Genomic DNA, 20,338 nt, shown 5'->3' on the forward strand with positions numbered 1-20,338 from the left:
TGGCGTAATATGACAGCTACACAAGTCCTACGCGTAAGCCGCTTTGATCCGGCCAGCTCGACCTCCAAACAGAAGCAGATTATCCAATTGGGAAAGTCTATTGAGCATGAAAAGCTGAGTGACATACGAGAGCTCCTTCAGAAGAACTCTGTCTTTGACTCTAAAGAGTAAGTGACTGCCTTGTACCAGAATGTGCGCGATTACGAACATCATTTTAGCTTCAAAAGCCCATTCTGCGAAAAGAATGGTTCTGATGTCAGTGATGATATGAGGTTCGGGCTTTATCTGGCCCTACTTGGGGTCAAGTCTGTCAGGGAGCCTCGCCTGGATGTTTATTTTAAGGCCAAGAAGATTTTCTCCCCATTAGACAAAGCCACCCAGGATTCTATTACTGAGCAGCTAGACCTCGCCTTTCAGGTATGTCAACCCATACTCTACAGACCTGGCAAATTTATCCGATAGCTAACTCTTCACGACTATAGGAAGATCCTGAATTAATCAAGAAGAATCCAGAACTGCTGACTTCCTCTTTCAATCCAAGTGATTGGACTGCAGTCAAAGGGGAGCTCAGGTAACACGTTTCGTTCAACCCCAAAACTTTGATCACCTACTGACAATTTGCTTTAGCCATGCCGCAGATTTGACAGAGAGGGAGTGGAGTGTCATTACCCGAACCAACTGCCTTCTCAGTGGACACCGTATCGTAACTACACCCAAGGTGGATGGGGAAACAGAGAAACAGGTCTTGCAAGGTATCGAAAGAAGTCCTTACAATGGTAAGTGACTAGATCCGAGGGCTGAAAAATTGGACAACATACTAATCAGCACGATTTAGCCTTCGAATTGAAGCCTCGAGCATTTGAGTCTTACGAAGTGTCGTCCATGGGTCAAGAAGACACAACCCGTGGCGATGACGAAAAGGTACATATCCGCCCGAAGCATGCAAACTATTCCATGTATTAATTTTGTTCAGTATCATTTCCGGATACCTCGGTTTCGGGTAGATGACGATTCCTCGGTCACCGTTGTTGAAACCAAAACCAACTTTGAGAAGTCCATGGCAAAGAGCTCGTTCTCTGAAACCTCCTTCCAAGTCGAAGCGTGAGTCATGATTACGAAGTAGTGACTTCGCTAGAGGCACATGCTGATCGTTCATCCAGGAGTGCAAGCTTTTTGGGGGTATCGGGAGGTGCCCAAGCTGGCGCATCTACGGGCTCTACCGATAATTCCTCATCCCTTGAGGCAAAAGAAGAGAGGTCACTTGTCGTTAACTATAATGTGGGTTTTCCAATCTTGCGTCAATATCCTCTACTTACCAGACAAAGTTTCCCCGTGTCACTCTGTACTGGGACTACAAGTCGCTTGCTGTGTCCCAGGAATGCCTTGACGATATCAAGACCGTGGTAGACCCGCGTACAGCGGCAGAATTCCATCAGAAGTACGGCCACGTCTTCTCCAGACGTGTACAACTTGGAGGTCGTCTTTCTTCATCCGAAAGGGTTGTCAGTACTCAAGGCAGTAAGGTCGAGGAACAAGCTGAAAAGCTGAAAGCCAGTGCATCTGCTTCGATCAATTCATCCTTTTTCCAGGCTTCAGTAAGCGCTAGTCATGAAAAGCAAAGCAAGGAAGGTTCAAGCTCCAGCAAGAGAGATTTTTCAAGCTCAATGGCCTGGGAGGCTACTGGAGGCGATACACTGCTATGCAACAAGTATGCACTATTCATCCATTCAAATTTCGATCCTTGGAAGCTGACAGATCAATAGTCCTGCCGAATGGTGTGCTACCGTTAGTCTCCACAATAACTGGCGGATCGTGAATGTGAGTCTGCGTCACGCGCATAGTAGAATTGATCTAACGATACATAGCAAGATGAGGTTGTGCCTTTATACAAATTCCTCGCCAAGTTCCCCGAAGTTGGGGATAGTATAATCGACAGATTTGAGAACAGCGTGAAGGATATACCGCCATCGACTTCCCCCAAGTATAGTTTCCAGGTCTTTCAACTGGTTATAGGAGATATTTTGCCCATAGCTGTTGAAAATGATGATACCAAAATTTGTATGTGTAATGCTATAGGGAGAGAAATAGAAGCTGCTGACAACATCTTTACAGTCGACACCATCAAGGAAACCACCGGCTACTGGGCTGAGGACAAGAACACTGCCGCAGCTTCAGTGAAGTTGAGTACCAGCGCTAAGCCGTCCGATATCTCAACGCGCTTTGTCGTCAGTAAGGATATGGTATCAGGAAAAAACGGGAACGTAAGTATCTACTTTCATATATCCGTGGCTTCCATTGTTACATGACACTGATGCTGCAATAAAATAGATCCGATATGGTGAAGCCTTCCGCGCCAACTCACTAGGGCATCCTAAAAACTGGACACTGTCTTCGCACATAACTCAGCCGAAGTCTACCAGGAAGACCGATCTTGTGTGGGCACACCTCGTGGGCGAGCATGGGGCTATTTGTCTTTATAAAGAAGACGATCCCGCGAACCGTGACTATGTCCGCAACAATGATATGGTACATGTATGCCTCATCAATAACAACGGCATCAACCCGCAGGGGCCTCAGCTCATAGACAACACAAATCTGAGTGAATATCTGCGAGCCAAACAAATTTGGCATCCGAGCCAAACAGTGCCGCCCAATTTCGACTCTGAAGGCTTTTTGTTGAGTTTCCAGCTCAAGTTTCTCGAGCCGTATGAAGGGGAATTCGCGCCAGGTCCAAGGTCATGATTGCTGACTAGACCCTCTCCATACATATGTGGGGGCTGCAGAACCTACAGATGTCGAGGACGAGAACGATCATTTTCAGATACATGTTGAATCATTGAAAGACGTTATATAAGATGTTATCATTTGACAGGAAGTCGTCAACAGAACTGCAAAGCGTGGTGATGTTGTATTAATAACGGAATCAAGATGGTCTATTCTGCTGATAGTTAATTGCAACTATTAAATCGGAAACAAAAAGCAGAATTGCAGATGCCAGCCATCTGGAAACTTCTAGTTTAGCTTGGAGCGAAATCTTTGCCACCAGTCGCATCGAGTCTGGTTCACAGTACTTTCACTTAATACGCCACCGAGCCCGTTGATACTGACGATATTCCCGGCTGTGCCCCAAGGAGGAAACTCAGCAGCAGTTCCAGCCTTCGTTTTTGGAACTCCATCAACCACAAAGCTCGTGATAATATCTTGCAGAGTATCCTGCGCAACAGGTGTAAAGGTGGGGTTCTGCGGATCATTGAAGATGTACTTGAGATCCTGTGTGTGTAGTCCAGAAGTAACGTTGAACTGGTCTGTGCAAATGTTAGTTACACCTCTGCCAAACAATACCAGAGAGACTCACATGCATATCCTTCCCCTTCCATCACTTTGTTGATACCTGCAAAGTTACAATCAATGACCGCCTCTCCCCACAGGGCCATCTGTCGGGACCCCTGATCTGTATATCCCAGACTCCCATCGAACTTCGGCGGATATAGCTCATCAGTGAGGCAGTTCTGCTCTGACTCAGAGAGGCCAGGTATAGAACGTTTAATCCAAGGAATGAAATCTTGATTAGTCATGTTATCCACATCAAAGAAGAAACCTCCTTCGAAGGCAGTGTGAGAAGCAAGGACCTTAACAGATTTGTCAAAGTCGCCGCGTTCAAACATGGCGTAGGGATAATCTGGGATGAACTTCTTGTCCAGAACTGGACCGTAGATGTATGTAGTTGCGGGCGCAGCGCCGATCTGAGCGGCGTTTGCTTTGATGATAGCTTCTGAGCTCGCTTCTCGTGCTTCTTCAAGTGATGTGACATTCAATGCATCCAGAAATCCGGTATACGCTGATTTTGGTGTCTGGAACGTCGGTATAAAGGCAGGTGACTGAGCGATAATTTGCGAAAAAAGCTTCTTATCTTTACCAAGCAAGTGCAACAAAACAGATCCTCCGCCAGCTGACTCTCCCATGACAGTAACTCTGTCACGGGAGCCTCCGAAGAGATGGATGTTATCCTGTACCCATTTTAGTGCGAGTCGCTGGTCGAGAAGACCGGCGTTAAGATCCCCATCTTTTTCAACATCGGCACCTGGGAGGAAACCAAGCGCGCCGAGACGATAGTTAAGTGCGACGAAGATGATTCCATTATCATTCAAGGATTTGGCGTGTTGGAGAAGACCGCTTGGTTCGAAACCGGGCGTTGGCCAGCCGTTCTTCGAGCTGAGGATATAGCCACCACCATGGATCTGCTTGACCGTTAGCCGAAGTATTGGAACACGGAGACTTGACTTACCCAAACCAAGACAGGAGTGTCGCGGCTTTTACCTCGTTTCGCACCGTCAAATACCTTGCGCGGAACATGCACATCAAGAAACAAACAATCCTCCGTCGTCGGAGGTGGCGGCTTCCTAGCCGTAGCAGTATAGTTCTTTATATCAGCCTCCCAAGACTCAAGGCTGAACTCTTTCCCATTCGAGTATTCTGCGGTCGGCTTCACGGCTCTTGCCTGCCAGCGGGGAATACCCTGAGGACAAGCCCTTACTTCCTTTCCGATTTGGACTTCATCGCGGTTGGTCAGAGGTGGTACTGGGGCACGAAATCTGAGATTGCCGGTGGGAGGCTGCGCGTAGCGAATGTTGGAGAATTTGTATGTATCGGTATTAGGGTCGTGGGAGAGTGCGCGGTGAAGTTCATAGCCGAGATCAACGACTGGTAGGGTTGGAGGCTTTGGAGTCGCGGTGATGGCTGTTGCGAGAAACAATACATTTAGTAGAGGGTTTGAGATGCGCATATTGACTATATTGTATCAAGGTGGAGGTAGCAGTTGAGATCTTGGGTTCATGGAGACTTCACGAAAATTCTCACTGTCAACACGTAGTTTATATATAACCATATTGTATCTATACAGAACCTCGGTCGATTTCTTTGCTCGCAATAATCGAGTTCTACTGCATCTGGCATGAGTGTCAGACGAGAGGCTGTGCAATGCTGTCAGATTTGTCATAAGCCGATCTACATCTCGGAAAGTTGGCATCCGAGAAACAGAAGTAAGCCACAGTTCAATTCAATTCGGCCGAGTCCGAAAGATCACATTCTAGAATATTGATTCTATTGCGGTTGTTCCGACGCCGTCGGGTGAATAGTCTTTGTTGAAAGGCTTTGTATAATCATTTTCTGACTACATCGTGCTCGTATCAATATCCCCATTGACGACACCAATTCACCATCAACTCCTCCGTAATCGGTCCAGCATCCCTAATCGTCGGACTAGCCTTCTTCGTCCTCTCCATCTCGAATCTAAGAAACTGGCCCTTTTTCTTCCCTTCCAGTAATCCTCGATATGTATCAAGAAGCTTAACACCAGGATTCTTATCCATATCCACATCCTTCTCTTTCGCGCTGGCCTCCAACCTGTCAACCCATTCTTCCAAACTGACAATCTTCATCGCATCCCCGTAGAAATCCTTCACGGCTGGTGCGAGCGTGGACCAATCTACGACAGAGGGATTGACACCATGGAAGTATCCCGAGATCTCATCCGCTCCCTTGGGGGTAGTAATACCAGCGATGTCAAGAGTTAGACCAGAGATGTCTTCAGTGGTTGTCCAGGCAACTTCTTGCTGCGGACCAAGATGATTAGGCAAAACACCAAGATACACCGAACTCGCGATCAAGCTCGGTATGAATTCCTGTTTATTCCATAATCCCTTTTCTGCTCTTGGGCCAGCGATTTGTCCGACTCTCACAGACGCTGCATAGATACCTGACTTCTCCACAGCGGTGTCAAGGATTAAACTTGCTGCTAGTTTGGACCGACCGTAGCCCATCTGCGGAAGCGAAACATCTGTAAGCTGCTCTTCAGGAACGGGATCGGAAGAGGTCCATCCGTCAGCAGTACCGATACTTGAGATGAAAACAATAGGCACATGTTTCACTGCGGCGGCGGAAAAGTCAATCAGATGACGAACACCACGAATCGAGCTTTCGAAGGATGATACGCTAATGTTGAAGTTCACTGGCCAAGCATTGTGGATAATTCGGTCAGCACTGGCCAGCAGAGTGTTGTATTTATCTTGTCCGAGACCAAAGTCCGACAGCGATAGGTCGACGTGGAGAAATTCGACTTTTGTAAAGTCTTGCGTTAAACCGCGTGCGTCGTTCATTGAAGGCTGGCGTGATGCACCGCCATCCTCTGCACGATTGAGAGCGATGATTTTCGCGACGGATGGTTGTTGACAGAGATCGTGAAGAATGTAAGCGCCCAGAGAGCCTGTCGTGCCTGTAATCAACACAGTCTGACCCTCATCCGTGGGAGGCTTTTTGTCAGTCTTGACTACGGGAAGGGTTTCAGTGTACTTGGAGATGAGTCTCTCGGTTTCGTTAATCTCCTTCGACGAATCCTGCGATCCAGAAAGGATGTAACCAGCCAGTTCCTTCGCAGTAGGGTGTTGATAAACAGTGCGCGGCTCGAAAGTAGTCGTGTCGATGTTTGCTGCCTGCAGTGATGTCTTGAGAATCTTGGTGACGTTCATAATCTGAAGCGAGTCGATTCCCGCAGAGAAGAAATCCCGATCCACTGCAACATCATCGACGCCAAGTCTGGTCTGGAAAATAGCGACAATCGATTGCGCAAGTGCTTCTTCGTTGGCAAGATCAAGAGCAACAGTTGTATCATCGCCGTCGCCTTGTGCCTTCTCGTAAAGACTCTCAATGAACTGCTCGTACAGCTTGACAGTAGCTGCCCGCTGCACAGTCGTCTTACCAGCGCGCGCAAAAGGCAAAGCTGGATCCGCAACAGCAACCAAATCCTTCGTGATCCTCCCATGACCAACCGTTTCAGAATTAGCCTCCTCGACAGTCGGCCAAACCTTGTCAATAAACTCCTTCTTCTCCTCCTCATCCTTCGGAATGGCATCTTCAACAGGCTCAACAATAAGCGCAGCCTGAAACCTACCCTGTCCGACCACCAAGGCACCATTAACAAGCGGATGACCTGCAACAGCTGCTTCAATAGAAACGGGATTGAGTTTCTCGCCATTGGAGAATACAATGATGTCATCTGCGCGACCTTTATATAGCCAGTGGTCCTTCAATGTAGGATGGGGTTGGAATATGTCCTTTGTGGACCACTCTGATATTTCGGGAAAGATGTAAAAGACTGATTGGTTTGCTGGATCGGACATGTCTTTTCGAACAATGACAAATTCGTATTCGTTGGGGCCACATTGACGCCAGTCGATGTTCATTGTTTCGCTGTCGAAGACGAAGTATTGCCACAGTTTTGGGTCGATTGGGTGATAGAGGGCGTATGGAAAGGACCTGCATTCGTTAGAACCATTCAGCCCTTGAGCTCGGCAAGTGACTTACTCTGTTGAGGCAATCAAGTTATTCAACTTGACGCCTTTCTCGACAAGGAAATCTCCCACAGCTGGTGACAAGTTACCTCCAGCGAACTTCAAGAATTGCAGCTTCAATAACGCCTCGACACCCTTCTCACTAGCAGCAAGCCCCTCGACAATAAAAGGCGGCAAAACCACACCCTGCGCCCCAGAACCATCTAAACACTCCAAAACCGAATCAACACCCAAAGGCTTATTCGGAAGCGACATAACAGTAGTAGTTTTGGTGAAAATGCCAGCGATAGTCGCATAAACACCAGCGCCATGAAACATGGGCATTGACAGCAGAATTTTAGTTCCTTTGTCGCCCCAATCTTCCATTGCGAAGGGACAGTCGTTGAAAGAACCCATGCGCAACATGGTTTCTAAAGCGTAGAACGTACCCTGACGGACGACGATAGGTTTGGGGATGCCTGTGCTGCCGCTTGTGTGGAGGACTACAAGAGGATCCCAGCGTGCTTGGTCGATGGATTTGTCGTAGGGAAATGGTGATGAGGAAACATTGAGAAAATGCTCAATACTTTCGATGATGCAAACCTGCATTTTGCGTTGTTCGAGGCATGGTTTCATGACACCCTCATAACTCTCAGTGCAGTACAGAACATTACAGTTGGTATCCTCGAACAGAGAAAGTTGAACAGCAGGCGTGTTTCGCGGAGAGATGAAGAGGGCTTTGAAACCAGCTTTGATACATGCAAACAGGATAATGCAGTATCGCAGGTCGCTGGGACCGATGTACGCGATCGTTGGAAATTCCTCGTCATTGGGTGTTCTCGTGATTGTGCTCGACAGAGAATGGGCGAGATAATCGATGGCGGTGTTGAATTGTTGGAATGTCATTGGCTTCCAGCCACCTTGCGCATTGTCGGATGAGGGGATGGACAGAAATGGACGCTGGGGATCTTTTGAGGCGATTTTCTCAATTAATTTGACCAGGACATGATTTTCGCTGCTGGACTGTTTTTCGGGTTCAAACGGAGAGCCTCCTGGAGCTGGAGCTTCAGTTTGTTGGATATCGGGCGGAGACATATTGTACGATGAGGATGAGAGAAGAATTGATCTGTTGGTTTGTTGGAAGAAATGAACCAACAGCCAAGCCAAACTATATATACCAATTTCTACCCATTGTCGTAGGTGCTAAAACTATTGGGCTAGTTCTTGTTCAGAACCAACAGACGGGAACCAACAGACCAAGGATATCCAATCAATTACCGCCCAATTCCCGCGGAGCTTTGAGGCGTTCAAAAGGCCGGGCTAGATCATCTTGATATGAACATCTGAGAGAAAATACCGAGCTCGAGATCTGCGATTTTGTTCTGTTTTGGTGTTTTGAAGTCAGTGCGTCATCGGAGGTCGGCATCAAGAGACTCTGGCAGAGTGGAAATGTCGGCGATCGTCAGGTCCGAAAAACCGGTCGATCGCCAGATTTAAGCACTCGATTGAGGATGGTCATTCCGCCATGTCTCATGGCGTTAGACTGATAGCTGGGGGTTTGGCGGTTTATTGCCGTGGCATAACAGTCGCATCTAATAGACCCGACGCGTTTGAGGACGGAAACATTCCTTCTGGAAAACGGGAAGTTCGGTCATGAATGGGTATCGTCTTGGCAGGGCCTGTTCCCTGCTAGATCGGATCGCGCCCCAGCATTCCAGTGGAGACACGAGCTCCAACACGAAATTGTCTCATCCCAGCGCTATAGGGTATTCGTTCGACTTTCCTCAATATTGCACGTCGACAACGCGTCTGAGAATAGAAATTAAGAATCATCATAAATCAACAAGCAATAGAATAATGAAATATCCAAAGTTGGAAACAAATTGACATTTTCTAGCTGAAGGTCTTACCATAATCTGGATCGCAAGCTACCCCCAGCTAGGCAACGAGGCCTACAACCTCGTAATCGCGAATACTACGTCAACAAACACTCAATTGACTCAAGGTCATTGATCCGTCCCAATGGTAGTTCCTTGATGACCACCAATTTGAGTCAAGTTCACAAAATAACTCACTTCCGGAGCACTCGGCTCGACAAAACAGGTCAGCTGTCATCTCAGTGCCGATCGAGTGCCGGCACTAAGAAAGACCGCGGGAACTTGTCTTGCTTGTTTAGCGTGCCGGATATTCCACGGACAGGGAAGGGAATAACAAAGTCCCGACTGACTCCGCCGTGTTAAAGCCGAAGCCGCCGTGGCTTGCACACTTTATGCATGTTTTCACAATTGGGGATAAATATTGGATTCTTATCTGCGGTCACCAACCTCAATTTCAGGGACTTTGGTGTTGCACAAAATTCTGGATTGAGCAATCATGTCATGATCTGACGCTGCCAGTCGAGCTGATTGATGCTGGTTCAGCAAGCCACTATTTTTACTGGCGTTGAGTGGAATGGGCCTGATCGAACAGTTGCTGATTTGGGTGACAGGAATCAATATTTGGCTTTTCCTTGGGTTGGACGACGTCGAAATATGGATGACATGCAGATGTCAGCGTGGTAATTCAGTTCCGCCGACATGTCAAGCAACTTCAAAAGTCACATTCGAACAAATGCCAATAACCTGTTAATTGTTTTTGGTATTGATGTGTTTCCCTTCAATCACACTTGGTAGTCACTACGCTGTTGGGTAGAGCATGATTGGTCTGTTTGAAGATGCTGGGGACAATTTCTGAACCATATAATGACCCCGGGGATCCCCTTGATAGGCATCTCAACGCAGCGTCAACACCATCTTTTTGAATTCGCCTGCGACAAGCCAATTTAAGTGACCGTTGGGGACGCCGAATGGACAATTTATCTGCAGGCCTTTCGACCACACCACACGGACATGAAGCATCTCGCAGCCATTCATAAACATCTACTCTCAGAGATGCCTTGAGATTGACCAATGGAGCTTTGTATGTAGGCTCGCTGAGAGGCCTCAGTTTGTAAAATCCGTCGATCTCGTCCAACTCTGATCTGGAGCTGGAACACCATCCTCCCCAGGTAGCTCGTGTTCAAGTACCCGTCATGCAGACTCTGAAGCCCTTTTCTGACTAAATAGGCTTCTGACTGCAGAATTGGGAAACGTCCTGCGACGGAATGCAGCTGAACTGACAAGTGAGCGCTTCCCCCGCTTCTCTAGTACAGGTTCCTGGTCTATAAAGAAGTCACTTCGTCCCTTGGGATTTCAAGACTCAAGTACGACGTAGCACAGTACTCAATTTGCACATTATTGTCCAACTCGTCATTCCAACATGTTAGTCAGCATAGTCCAAAGATCGAACGACACAGTGTCTAATAGACTTATAGGCTTCTCAGCACTCTCATCCTCGCCTTCCCACTAGTAGTAGCCTCCTGGCCACACATCGAAGCCTGTCGCAAAGCCTGGCCCGGTACCTCCTTCCCCTCCCATCTCCTCCTCGCCTCAACTAACGCCGCCCAGCCGAACCTTGCGCCTACATAGCCGGCAACGCAATGGTTCTCGGAACCTGCGAAAGCGTCTGTGAAACCAACAACTGCCCCAACAACCTCATCTGCAAACCTCGTCGCTGGACCCGCCACAGCGACAACTGCGGCGGCGACCTTAACACCGGCGGGAACCGTGGTCAGACTCATGGAACAGACCACGGCCCTACTATCCTCTAGGATGAGAAGGCTCCTCCTCTGCCGGATGAATGGGAACGGGTCAAGCTTTTGGTAGAGGAGGTTTTGAGGATTGTGCATAAGAAGGCTTCTGCTGAGGAGAGTGGCGGGGGTGAGACTTTTGGTGGGTTGGCGAGGTTGTTGTTGACTTACTTGGCTCAGATATTACAGATGTGAGTGGTGTCAGTGATGCTACCATGTATCAAGACTCAATATCAATTTTATACACTTCGAAATCTGAAAAAGGTCTTGGAAGTAAAATAATCATGACGTCCTTTATCTACAATCCCTCACGATGGTTTATATCAATGGTAACAGCTTACCTTAGACATTGGCTCTTTCTCCAAGACATCAACTGAAGCCTTGACAAACCACAAAAGTAGAGACCTTTAGAACAAGAACATGGCTCTCTAAGTGAGAAGGACAGAAATTAAACCAAGAACCGAGTGAAATTGCGGCTACGTATAACATATATCATCAATGTGGTCACGTCATGGGGCACGTGAGAGCCCTGATGTAGAACAAAGCGTGAACAACATGATGACAAAATCGGAGATTTAGCTCCTTTTTAATCAAATATACTTTGTATATTAAGAACGTACTACGACAAAAGGTAAAGGCGTATTTGAACTTTACGTATTCAATTGCACATAGTACATATCCGGTCGCGGGCGTTTACTCAAGAATGACGAACGCATAGCGACATGGTGATAATGCAAGCCATCGTCATATCCATTTTCGATGGACGCGGGAATGACGAACTTGTCTGTTCACCATTCCAACGCATGTGAAAGCAACCTTTTGTGTTTAAAAGCAGGCAATCGCCTCCAATCTAAATCGTAGTTTTGGTCGATTCATCAATTCTCGCATTAATCCTATTTGCAATATATTTCATTGCAACGAATAGCAACATGAGTGCACCATCCGTTATCGTCGTCCCGGGCCCGACCGATGGCACCCAACAGCCAGGACAAGATCCTGCCGAGCGTAAGGCCGTCCACAAGCGACATGCATCGAGTCATTGACTTACGGGTTCCATCTTTAGTGGCATCTAAAATTGAACGAGTCCTCAGCGAAGAAAGTCATCCGAACAGCGAGGAAGAAAAGGGACCGTTGAAGGAGCTCATCGGTAAATAACGCCAACAAGCTGACAGAATACAACGCTAATGATCGCGGACCAACAGCTCACCAGGATAGCCTATACAGATACCTCAGTGTACGTCATTTTTAACCCGCTGATTATGTGCCTGGTCACTTACATGTCTATAGTGGGAGGATCCCGTCCGCACACTTGGCTCATACCTTGCGGCGCTGAGCGTCTTATTCGGAGCACACTATCTGCCTCTGACCTACTGGGTAGTCAAGGCTGGCGCAGCCGTCTTTGGATGTACGTGCTATTGTGACTTCACCTTGTTAAACACATATTGACTTGGATATATCAGTCATCTCCCTCTCAGAAATTGTCGGCCGAAACCTTGGCTATGATTCCTTTCTCTCCCGTCTCCGCCCTTCCGAATACAAGACAGTCCCAGAGCCTGTTCTCAATGCTACTTTAAAGGACATTCACGACTTCATTCAGTATTCTGCTATCCAAGTACAGAGAATTATCTTTGGAGAGGATCTTGGAAAGGCTTTTGCTGTACGTTGTTACTCAAGATACCGGCGTGATCAGAACTTTCGATTAATGACTATATAGGCTTTTACTGGGTTTACAGCTCTCTTTTTGCTGATGAATATTGCATCCCCATTCTCGCTAGCTGTACTAGGTCTAACCTCTCTCTATGTTGCCCCTCTTGTTGCTTCATCACATGGGCGTGCTGTAGCTAAAGACGCAACGGCACAAGGTCAAAGGCTAGCCAACACTGCCGCAGAAAAGGCAGGAGTTCTTGCTGAGGACACCAAGGCCAAAGCGGCAGACCTGTCCGTCAAGACACGCGAGACCGCTGGGACCGTGCAAGAGAGCGTTGGGAATCTCGCCCAGTCCAGCAAAGAAACCATCGATCATCTTTCTTCCCAGTCCATGGACAAGGCCACAGATGTATCTCGAGCAACAAGTGAAAAGGTTGCAAAAGTGCAGCAAGGGGTTGGTAATCTGGCTCAGTCCGGTAAAGAAACCGTCGGTGATCTTTCCTCTCAGGCTAGAAACAAGGCCACAGATGTATCCCGAGTGACTGGCGAAAAGGCTGCCAATTTGAAGGATATGGGAGTTGACGCTGTCAACAAGGCTCCAAGGCTCGTGAGCAAGAGTACAGAACGCGCGGCGAACTACACTCATCGAACCATCCCAGGCACTGTTGACGAAGGCACCCAGAACTACAGGCATGATGCGGGTGCGGCACGAACTATTCCAGGTACTCATGAGGAAGTGTCGCACAGCTACAGGCACGACACTGGCGGGGCATATTCGAATGAGATCTATGAAACCCCAAGACAGATGAAGGTTCCTGGAACCACCGACACGACTTATCGCTCCAGTGCTACCTCGGGAAAACGGGGTGATGTAGCATTTCGCACGTCGGCTCGCTAGATTGCCGGCAAGTAGATCAGCTTCGAGTTTGATCTGCTACCGCTGATCAGTATACGATATTGTCACTTTGGGGGCTATCCATACTATTGTACCCATGTATTATATAGTTATCTATCTTTCCTTTCTTTTAGTGCTCTATATAAGAATGCGCTAGAATGCTGTTTTGTACTATTCCAACACTCGCTACCTAGGCTTCCAAGATGAGATAAGCTTGTAATGAATGTTGCTCAATTAGCCGAGACTTCATTGTGAAAAAAAAGCATTTAGTGTTCTGGGAAAGTTGGAATTTTATAAGGGGACGGTTACTATTACTTATATGGTTCTCAGTCTTAACGCCGCTGCTGTTTCCGCCGCTGAATCGCGAAACGTCCTCTACTTTGACCAATAAGTTCGCCATTTTCGTCTCACATAATGTTTCTCCGCTGCTGACAATCACCCAGATGGCACACCAAAGATCTTCCTTCCAAGGACAGCACCAGTGGCGTCACCCATATAAGAACGTCGGTAAGTGGCTCTCTCAATCGGGCATTTAGTCACGGCATTGTGATGGTAGTATTAGCTGCAAAATACAACGAAACGTATATCTCAACTGTAAATCAACTAAAGTAAATATAGTTTCTTAAGATCTGTAAGACCAGCTGGACGTCAGTGAATTATATAAATCATCAATTACCTGTCTAACTTGGTGGATCTACAACAAATCCTCTTACATTGAGTACAGCAATTACGACAGACTTTTCTTTCCTTGGGCTTCAGTACAATATAAATACTTAACGTTATAGCTTATCCTTCGGGAACAGCCTGACAAGATCTCTGCCCTGTAAAAAACTCCTTCGGTTGACCAATGAGCTGTAACGCAATTTCAGATTACGCGTCTTAGACTATGCTTTGCCCCAGCCACTAAATCCCATCACTCTAGTCCCCGTAGCTTTACAATGCTAAAAAGGAGCCACTTTATGCTTCGGTTTGTGGGAGATCCTAAAAGGGCGCCAATATTCCTCTACAGCAAAACAACCGACTTGCCAAAACAATGGCGAAAACATCCACTTCCGTAGCAAAGTCGCAACGGACTTGCGTAACTTGAACTGGAAGCTAGAGACTTCTCACTTGCTTGATGGTCGTCCTTTGTGGTATATAAACGATACAATGCGACCTCCGGAATCAATTCATTACCACACCCACTCTCAACAATCTCCTTCTATCCAATAATCAAAATGGTTCCTTTCAAGACTCTTGCTTCTGCCGGCTTGTTGCTTCCAATTTCGCCTCCGCTCATCCTGGTGAGAAACATGATCATCAACAGATCAAGAGGCAGATCCAAGCCCGTGACACTATTGCCAATCTGGGTCAGAGATCGTTGAATGCTTGTTCTCGTTCCGACCATGCTCTGGCACTTAAGTCTCGCTCGATTTCGCGCCGAGCTCGAAAGGTCCAGAAACTTCGAGAGAAGCTCGGTATCAAGACAGGTATGTTTGCATTGTAACACTCCACTACCCTTTTACTGACTCAAGAAAAAGCACCTACGAAGCACCGCCGTGATGAGGATGATATCGTTGCTTGGGAAGGTGTCGACCATAACCAGACCGGTATTTTCAATAACAACATGCCCACTCCTCTCGAGACCGTCTTTGGTGCCAACTCTAGCTGCATCTTATCTCCTGAGGTCAATGCCGGGCCTTACTGTATTGTCGGTGAATACTTGCGATCAAACGTCATTGAGAAGGAGCACTGCGACGGAGTTCCTCTGTTCCTCGAAGTCCAATACATCGACGTTTCTACTTGTGGAGCAGTTCCTAACCTAGCCACCGATCTGTGGAACTGTAATGTCGCCGGTGTTTACTCCGGCGTGAGCTCTCAGGCTGGCATCAACACCACTTTCCTCCGCGGTATCCAGGACACCGACGATGAAGGTGTGGTTCAATTCGAGACCATTTTCCCCGGACACTACGAGGGACGTGCCATGCACACACATCTCCTTACCCACGCCAATGCATCCGTTTCCCCCAACGGTACAATCCAAGTGTGGAACAGCCCTGTTTCACACATCGGACAGCTTTTCTGGCCGGAAGATCTACGCAAAGAAGTCGAGGCGATTGCCCCTTACAACACCAACGATGTCGAGGTTACTACCAACGAAGAGGATATGTGATCTGTCCTGCAGGCCTATGTGTCCTACAATCCATTTCCTCAGTATGCGTATCTAGGCAAAACTGTTGAGCAGGGATTCTTTGCTTGGATCCAGATCGGTATCAATGTCACGGCGGATTACAGCTCGGATGAATACTATCGAGTTGCTGGATATTTGGACAGTGAGGGTGGTCATGCCCTGGTAGCGGTATTGGTGGGGGTAATGGTGGTCAAGGAGACAGTCCTCCTGGAAGTAGGTGAGCGCCCCTGCAGGTCGGCCTACTGCTGCGCCTTCATCCTGATTGGAGAAGGATATCCTTGATTAACAACTATTAGACTTACCCTAGAACATTCAGTAGATAGATATGTTGGGCCGGCTTAGTGATGGAGTTATAATCTAATTCATTCCGTCTTCTGCAAAGACCTGATGCATAACTTGTTCATGGGAACCTGTTAAGTAAGCTTTTCTACCTTTTGTAGTTTAATGCAACGCCCAGATGCTCAGAATACCTTACTGCTAGGGTCAGGGTCTAGAGTGTGCTATAGTATATATTCTGAGAAACTTTCGCTAGAATCTGATTCTAGTCAGAAAATAATTACAGCACCGTTTGCTTGAGCCTGCGTATAGCTTACGCCATGTACCCTTAATCCATCCCCATTGAGAAGAGTGACAATACCACCTCTGTTGGAAAGTGGGACTGTGGTTTGAATAGTCAAAGTGCCATTGGGCCCAATACGCTGGCCGTCTAGTATCTGGGTGTCTCCAGTCTTGATACGAATCTTCCATCCACTGAGGTCAATCTCATGTTGGGTTCTGTTTTTGAGAGTGATCGTCTCTGGGGAAGTTCCTGGCTGCTGATCGGGGCCAGAAGGGTTAACAAGAGCCTCAGCAATGAATACGGGCGAATCTTCAATGTCATCTTCCTCCTTTTCCGCATCCGGCCGCTCAGGAGCAAGGAAGTTGGCCCAAATCCTGAAATCTTGGTCGGGCAGTGGGTGACCGGCACGTTTGGGCCCATCTCGAGTATGAACTGCCTGAGAGGCAAAGCCAATAAAGACAGCTTCCCAGTGATCCTCAAATTCGAAAATCAGACCGCCATCCTGGAAAACCCCATTATCATCAGCTCAGCGTCCAGAATTTCCCTGGTTCATGTGCACATTATGTATACCCTTGCCTCTGCTGAACTCAGAGCCATAAACATAAACTGTAGCCTGGGCTGAGATGGCCTTGTCGATAATAGGCTTCAATTGATCGAGGATATCATTGTCAGCTCCGTCAATGTCATGAGGAAGGATTCGGCCATTGGCACGGTTGAAAAGGTTGCTGCGAATATAGTCCAGTGCAAGGCCATCAAGACTCTGCTCCAATGTGCCAGCAAGAAGATGGAAGCCGTTGCTGAGTTGGACTAGCTTTTGGGTAACGCCATGGGTGAAGTCAGAAACTGTCCAGTATGCAAGACGGGATTCGTTGCGGTTTCCGGACTTGATGTTGACAGCAGCTCTGCCTTCTTTGCCCCTATCATCGTCAAAGAACAGCGAGAGGTGAGGTGTTTTTGGATCGTCGTCCCTGTCCTCAAAGGTGTAACGAACGGGCTTTGCACGCCAGACGCCGTAGCTTTCAACAACCATTGTCAAGATTGCAGATAGTGCAGCAGGAAAGAAATTGAACAAGGTTGGACGTGATGTCGAGGGTCTGTTTGTGAAAGGACCTGTCACTTATGGAGAAGCGCGAAAGGAAATATATAGTAGAAAATCTGGGCGTCTGTTGTAAATGTGCGGACATGCCTTGGGCAAAACCCAACGATGGCGCAAGGAGCTGAACTGAGACTGCATACCAGTTAGCCAGCCACAAGCTGCGCTTCTGGAGAATATGTGACCTCTAGGGAGTCCTTCGTGCTTTGTGGCCTGACGCTGTGAGACAACCTGCAGTTATCCTCTTGACGGTCTACATGCAAGAACAGTCATACTGATCAAAGTGGTAATGTTAAGCCACTTACCTGGAAGCTACTGTCAAGACTTCTACACAAGTCTCATACTACGTACTTTCCCCATATAATCTTTGGCGACGCGTTTGATGGACTCGACGAGATGGTATGTAGCTGCAGGGTCAGAATGAAAAGTAAAGTTTGCTAATTTTCCTTACTGAGACATATGACTAACACGACTTATCTGTTGGTTGGATCGATTGTGACATCCGTGGCATTACGGAACTCTTGGCATCGAAGATTCCTCAAATTCGCTTTCGTCGACGGCAAAATGTGTCACATTGTGCTTGTTGAGACATAATGGTCATTGCTAAGAGTAGCTGGAGTATTGACAACAAAGATGTAAAGTGTTGTTAGGAGAACCAGTGGACGACGTAGAGATGACCTGATGCCTGTAATGGCGGTAAGATAACATTCCTAGATCCTGCATCTCGTGGACAACTTGAACTTTCTTCTTACTGCCACTTTCATTCCATTTGAGGCGGTGAATGTTCATCGCCGTAAGACCACGGAGACCCGTGGGCCCTGTCTTTCCAGCTGACGAATCAATCGTGGGTAAACTTAGTCTGGCATTAAAATGCAGTAACGTGATCCACAAGTCGCCGTGATGTCGCGGAGATATACCTGTACTCTTTTGACGGGAATCTCCGTGCTAAAGCAGCGCTAGTTTCAGAGAGGCATGTATACTAATACAATGATGTCCTATCTAGTAACTTTGGTCTTTTCTTGGTTATTCCAGCCCTACTGGAAAGTGGCTGGGTGAGAGTGGGCGAGAACAGTCTGTGGCGTTCTGTCATTTGCGAACTAAGACAGGACCTCCACTACTAATATCCTATGCACCTTTAGGTGCCATACCCTTATGTGTTTAATTGAAAATGATTGCAATTCCAGTAATAAACCAGATGCACAGCCTACGTTATACAGTCGAGACTGGCTGTAGCTAAAGAGATGGCGCACTGCACAACTCTGGTGGTTGATATGTGCCAGGACCTTGATTTGAATAGCTATGAGCTTCCAAAATTCATAACAAGATATTCATCATATCGCATCAATGGCTAAAAACGCCATTTCAATAGTCTGTCAGTTGACCAGTTCGAGGTTTAACATTTGACAACCAGAACTGAAAATGGCCTGGGGAGTGCGAGAAGGACCATGTATAAATAGCTCCTTCATCTTCTGTAACTTAGTTATAAAAGTAGGCTGCTCACTGATCACCATCGTCGTCTCCGACAAACAACGTCTCGCTCCTTCTGTATTCTTTTCCAAGCCACTAGACATTTTATTTCACAATGAAGTTCCTTCCTGTCTTCCTAGCCCTTGCATCTGGTCGTACCGTTATCTCAGCCACGGTCGGTCCCCGAGCTGAAGACACAACCTGCAATCCGTACACCGACTGGGGCCATACAAAAGGCTCCAAGAGCTACTTCTGTGCCAACCTTGCGGATTGGCAGTCACCAGCAGACTACAATTGTGTTGCATATAAGACTGCAGACTTTTGTAGCAGCAAGATCTACTGCGACAACTCCAAGCCTTGTCCTTCTTCCCAAACCTGCTACTACGGGATCTGCGTGCAGGCTGTTAATGGGAAACAATGCCAGAGGACTTGCAGTTCATAGGTATAATCGGCCTTCTATCTATAGACAGAAGTATACTTACCTGCTACAGGGACAGCACGTAACGACACTAGGCTAGCTCAGATTGGTAGAAGGACAGTTGGAAACGTTAAATACTTGAGAAATCAATGTTTACTGTAGTTAGTCTTAATAATACCTCTAATATTTCTCTAGTAGCTCCCCGCATAAAAATAACCCCCTGGCAATATACATAACAAAGACATGCGAAAAAGAAGGATATGTAGTGTTATAATACTTCTGAATGGAACATCCACACGGATTAAAAGTTCCGTTGGTTGACGCATCCTTCACCAATTGTATCAAATGACTTAGTTGCTGGTACGAATGTCTGTCGCGGATACAGTCATCTGCGTCTTGTATATACTGCGCTTTCAACAACTTTAAGAGTTCAATTTCTCTTACCGATCATTTACGTCAAGACTCTTTCGAACTGCCACGACGGATTTAAAAAGAGGAGAGATTGGTACTACCCATTATCCCGGGTGGTATGCCAAATGGAAAGATGTCCAAGCGCCAATCAATGTCAAAGCCATTCTCATTTTGACATAAGGATAAACACGTTTGTATGCCAATGCCTTCTCCTTCCAGGCGGTCATCAAACGAAGGTCGACTTCCCATTCTTCCTCACAGCCTGTGAACCGACAACCGCACCTTTACCAATTCACTCATGGCATTATGTCACAGCCAGATGGTAGATACGTCTTTGAAGCCACGCGAGCGGTAAGAAACCTCCTCGGCCTCTTTATTCGGCTTGAGCCACGGCAGGCATTGTGTTACCTGCCTTCACGTTTTCATTTGTAAGCCTGATTAAGATCATGCGACCTGATGTCCGTCTCAGGTGCTGACAATGCCAAACAAACAGATACGGGGTGCACGCAGCTGTATTCCTCCATAAAACCAAAAGTGCTGGAGTTTGTCAGTCTGCTGCTGAGAGGCAAGAAGTGACCAATCTGGTGGTGCAGTTTATATCAATCATGAACGAAGCGCCACTTGTTGGAACACACGTATGTCATGGGTACAGTGTCAAGCTTAAGGCTCTGGTGTCCATGCGACGG

General features: G+C 47.2%; 6 protein-coding genes across 6 annotated transcripts; 3 read left to right on the top strand and 3 right to left on the bottom strand.

Moving 5' to 3' along the window:
- Positions 1-9: 9 nt before the first annotated feature.
- FIESC28_00766 (uncharacterized protein) lies at positions 10-2,742 on the top strand (the record flags this gene model as incomplete). Its single annotated transcript, XM_031154917.1, has 12 exons — positions 10-167; positions 219-417; positions 483-571; positions 628-776; positions 836-921; positions 974-1,101; positions 1,161-1,278; positions 1,320-1,708; positions 1,764-1,818; positions 1,866-2,058; positions 2,113-2,261; positions 2,329-2,742. 12 exons carry the CDS (start codon positions 10-12, stop codon positions 2,740-2,742), a joined length of 2,127 nt encoding a protein of 708 aa, XP_031021063.1.
- A 270-nt stretch (positions 2,743-3,012) lies between these two features.
- FIESC28_00767 (uncharacterized protein) lies at positions 3,013-4,783 on the bottom strand (the record flags this gene model as incomplete). The annotated part of the gene is made up of 3 exons (XM_031154918.1): positions 3,013-3,305; positions 3,356-4,238; positions 4,286-4,783. The coding sequence occupies 3 exons, from the start codon at positions 4,781-4,783 to the stop codon at positions 3,013-3,015; spliced, it is 1,674 nt and encodes a 557-aa protein (XP_031021064.1).
- A 403-nt stretch (positions 4,784-5,186) lies between these two features.
- On the bottom strand, positions 5,187-8,420 carry FIESC28_00768 (uncharacterized protein; the record flags this gene model as incomplete). The annotated part of the gene is made up of 2 exons (XM_031154919.1): positions 5,187-7,311; positions 7,360-8,420. 2 exons carry the CDS (start codon positions 8,418-8,420, stop codon positions 5,187-5,189), a joined length of 3,186 nt encoding a protein of 1,061 aa, XP_031021065.1.
- A 3,501-nt stretch (positions 8,421-11,921) lies between these two features.
- Positions 11,922-13,537, top strand: FIESC28_00769 (uncharacterized protein; the record flags this gene model as incomplete). Its single annotated transcript, XM_031154920.1, has 6 exons — positions 11,922-11,997; positions 12,056-12,139; positions 12,195-12,226; positions 12,280-12,397; positions 12,453-12,649; positions 12,707-13,537. The coding sequence occupies 6 exons, from the start codon at positions 11,922-11,924 to the stop codon at positions 13,535-13,537; spliced, it is 1,338 nt and encodes a 445-aa protein (XP_031021066.1).
- A 1,214-nt stretch (positions 13,538-14,751) lies between these two features.
- FIESC28_00770 (uncharacterized protein) lies at positions 14,752-15,686 on the top strand (the record flags this gene model as incomplete). Its single annotated transcript, XM_031154921.1, has 3 exons — positions 14,752-14,817; positions 14,889-15,003; positions 15,055-15,686. 3 exons carry the CDS (start codon positions 14,752-14,754, stop codon positions 15,684-15,686), a joined length of 813 nt encoding a protein of 270 aa, XP_031021067.1.
- A 563-nt stretch (positions 15,687-16,249) lies between these two features.
- FIESC28_00771 (uncharacterized protein) lies at positions 16,250-17,293 on the bottom strand (the record flags this gene model as incomplete). Its single annotated transcript, XM_031154922.1, has 2 exons — positions 16,250-16,765; positions 16,823-17,293. The coding sequence occupies 2 exons, from the start codon at positions 17,291-17,293 to the stop codon at positions 16,250-16,252; spliced, it is 987 nt and encodes a 328-aa protein (XP_031021068.1).
- Positions 17,294-20,338: the final 3,045 nt, after the last annotated feature.

The sequence above is a fragment of the Fusarium coffeatum genome (assembly GCF_003316985.1).
Source record: "Fusarium coffeatum strain FIESC_28 chromosome Unknown BRIP53273_contig_21, whole genome shotgun sequence".
In the NCBI taxonomy this organism is placed as follows: Eukaryota; Fungi; Ascomycota; class Sordariomycetes; order Hypocreales; family Nectriaceae; genus Fusarium; species Fusarium coffeatum.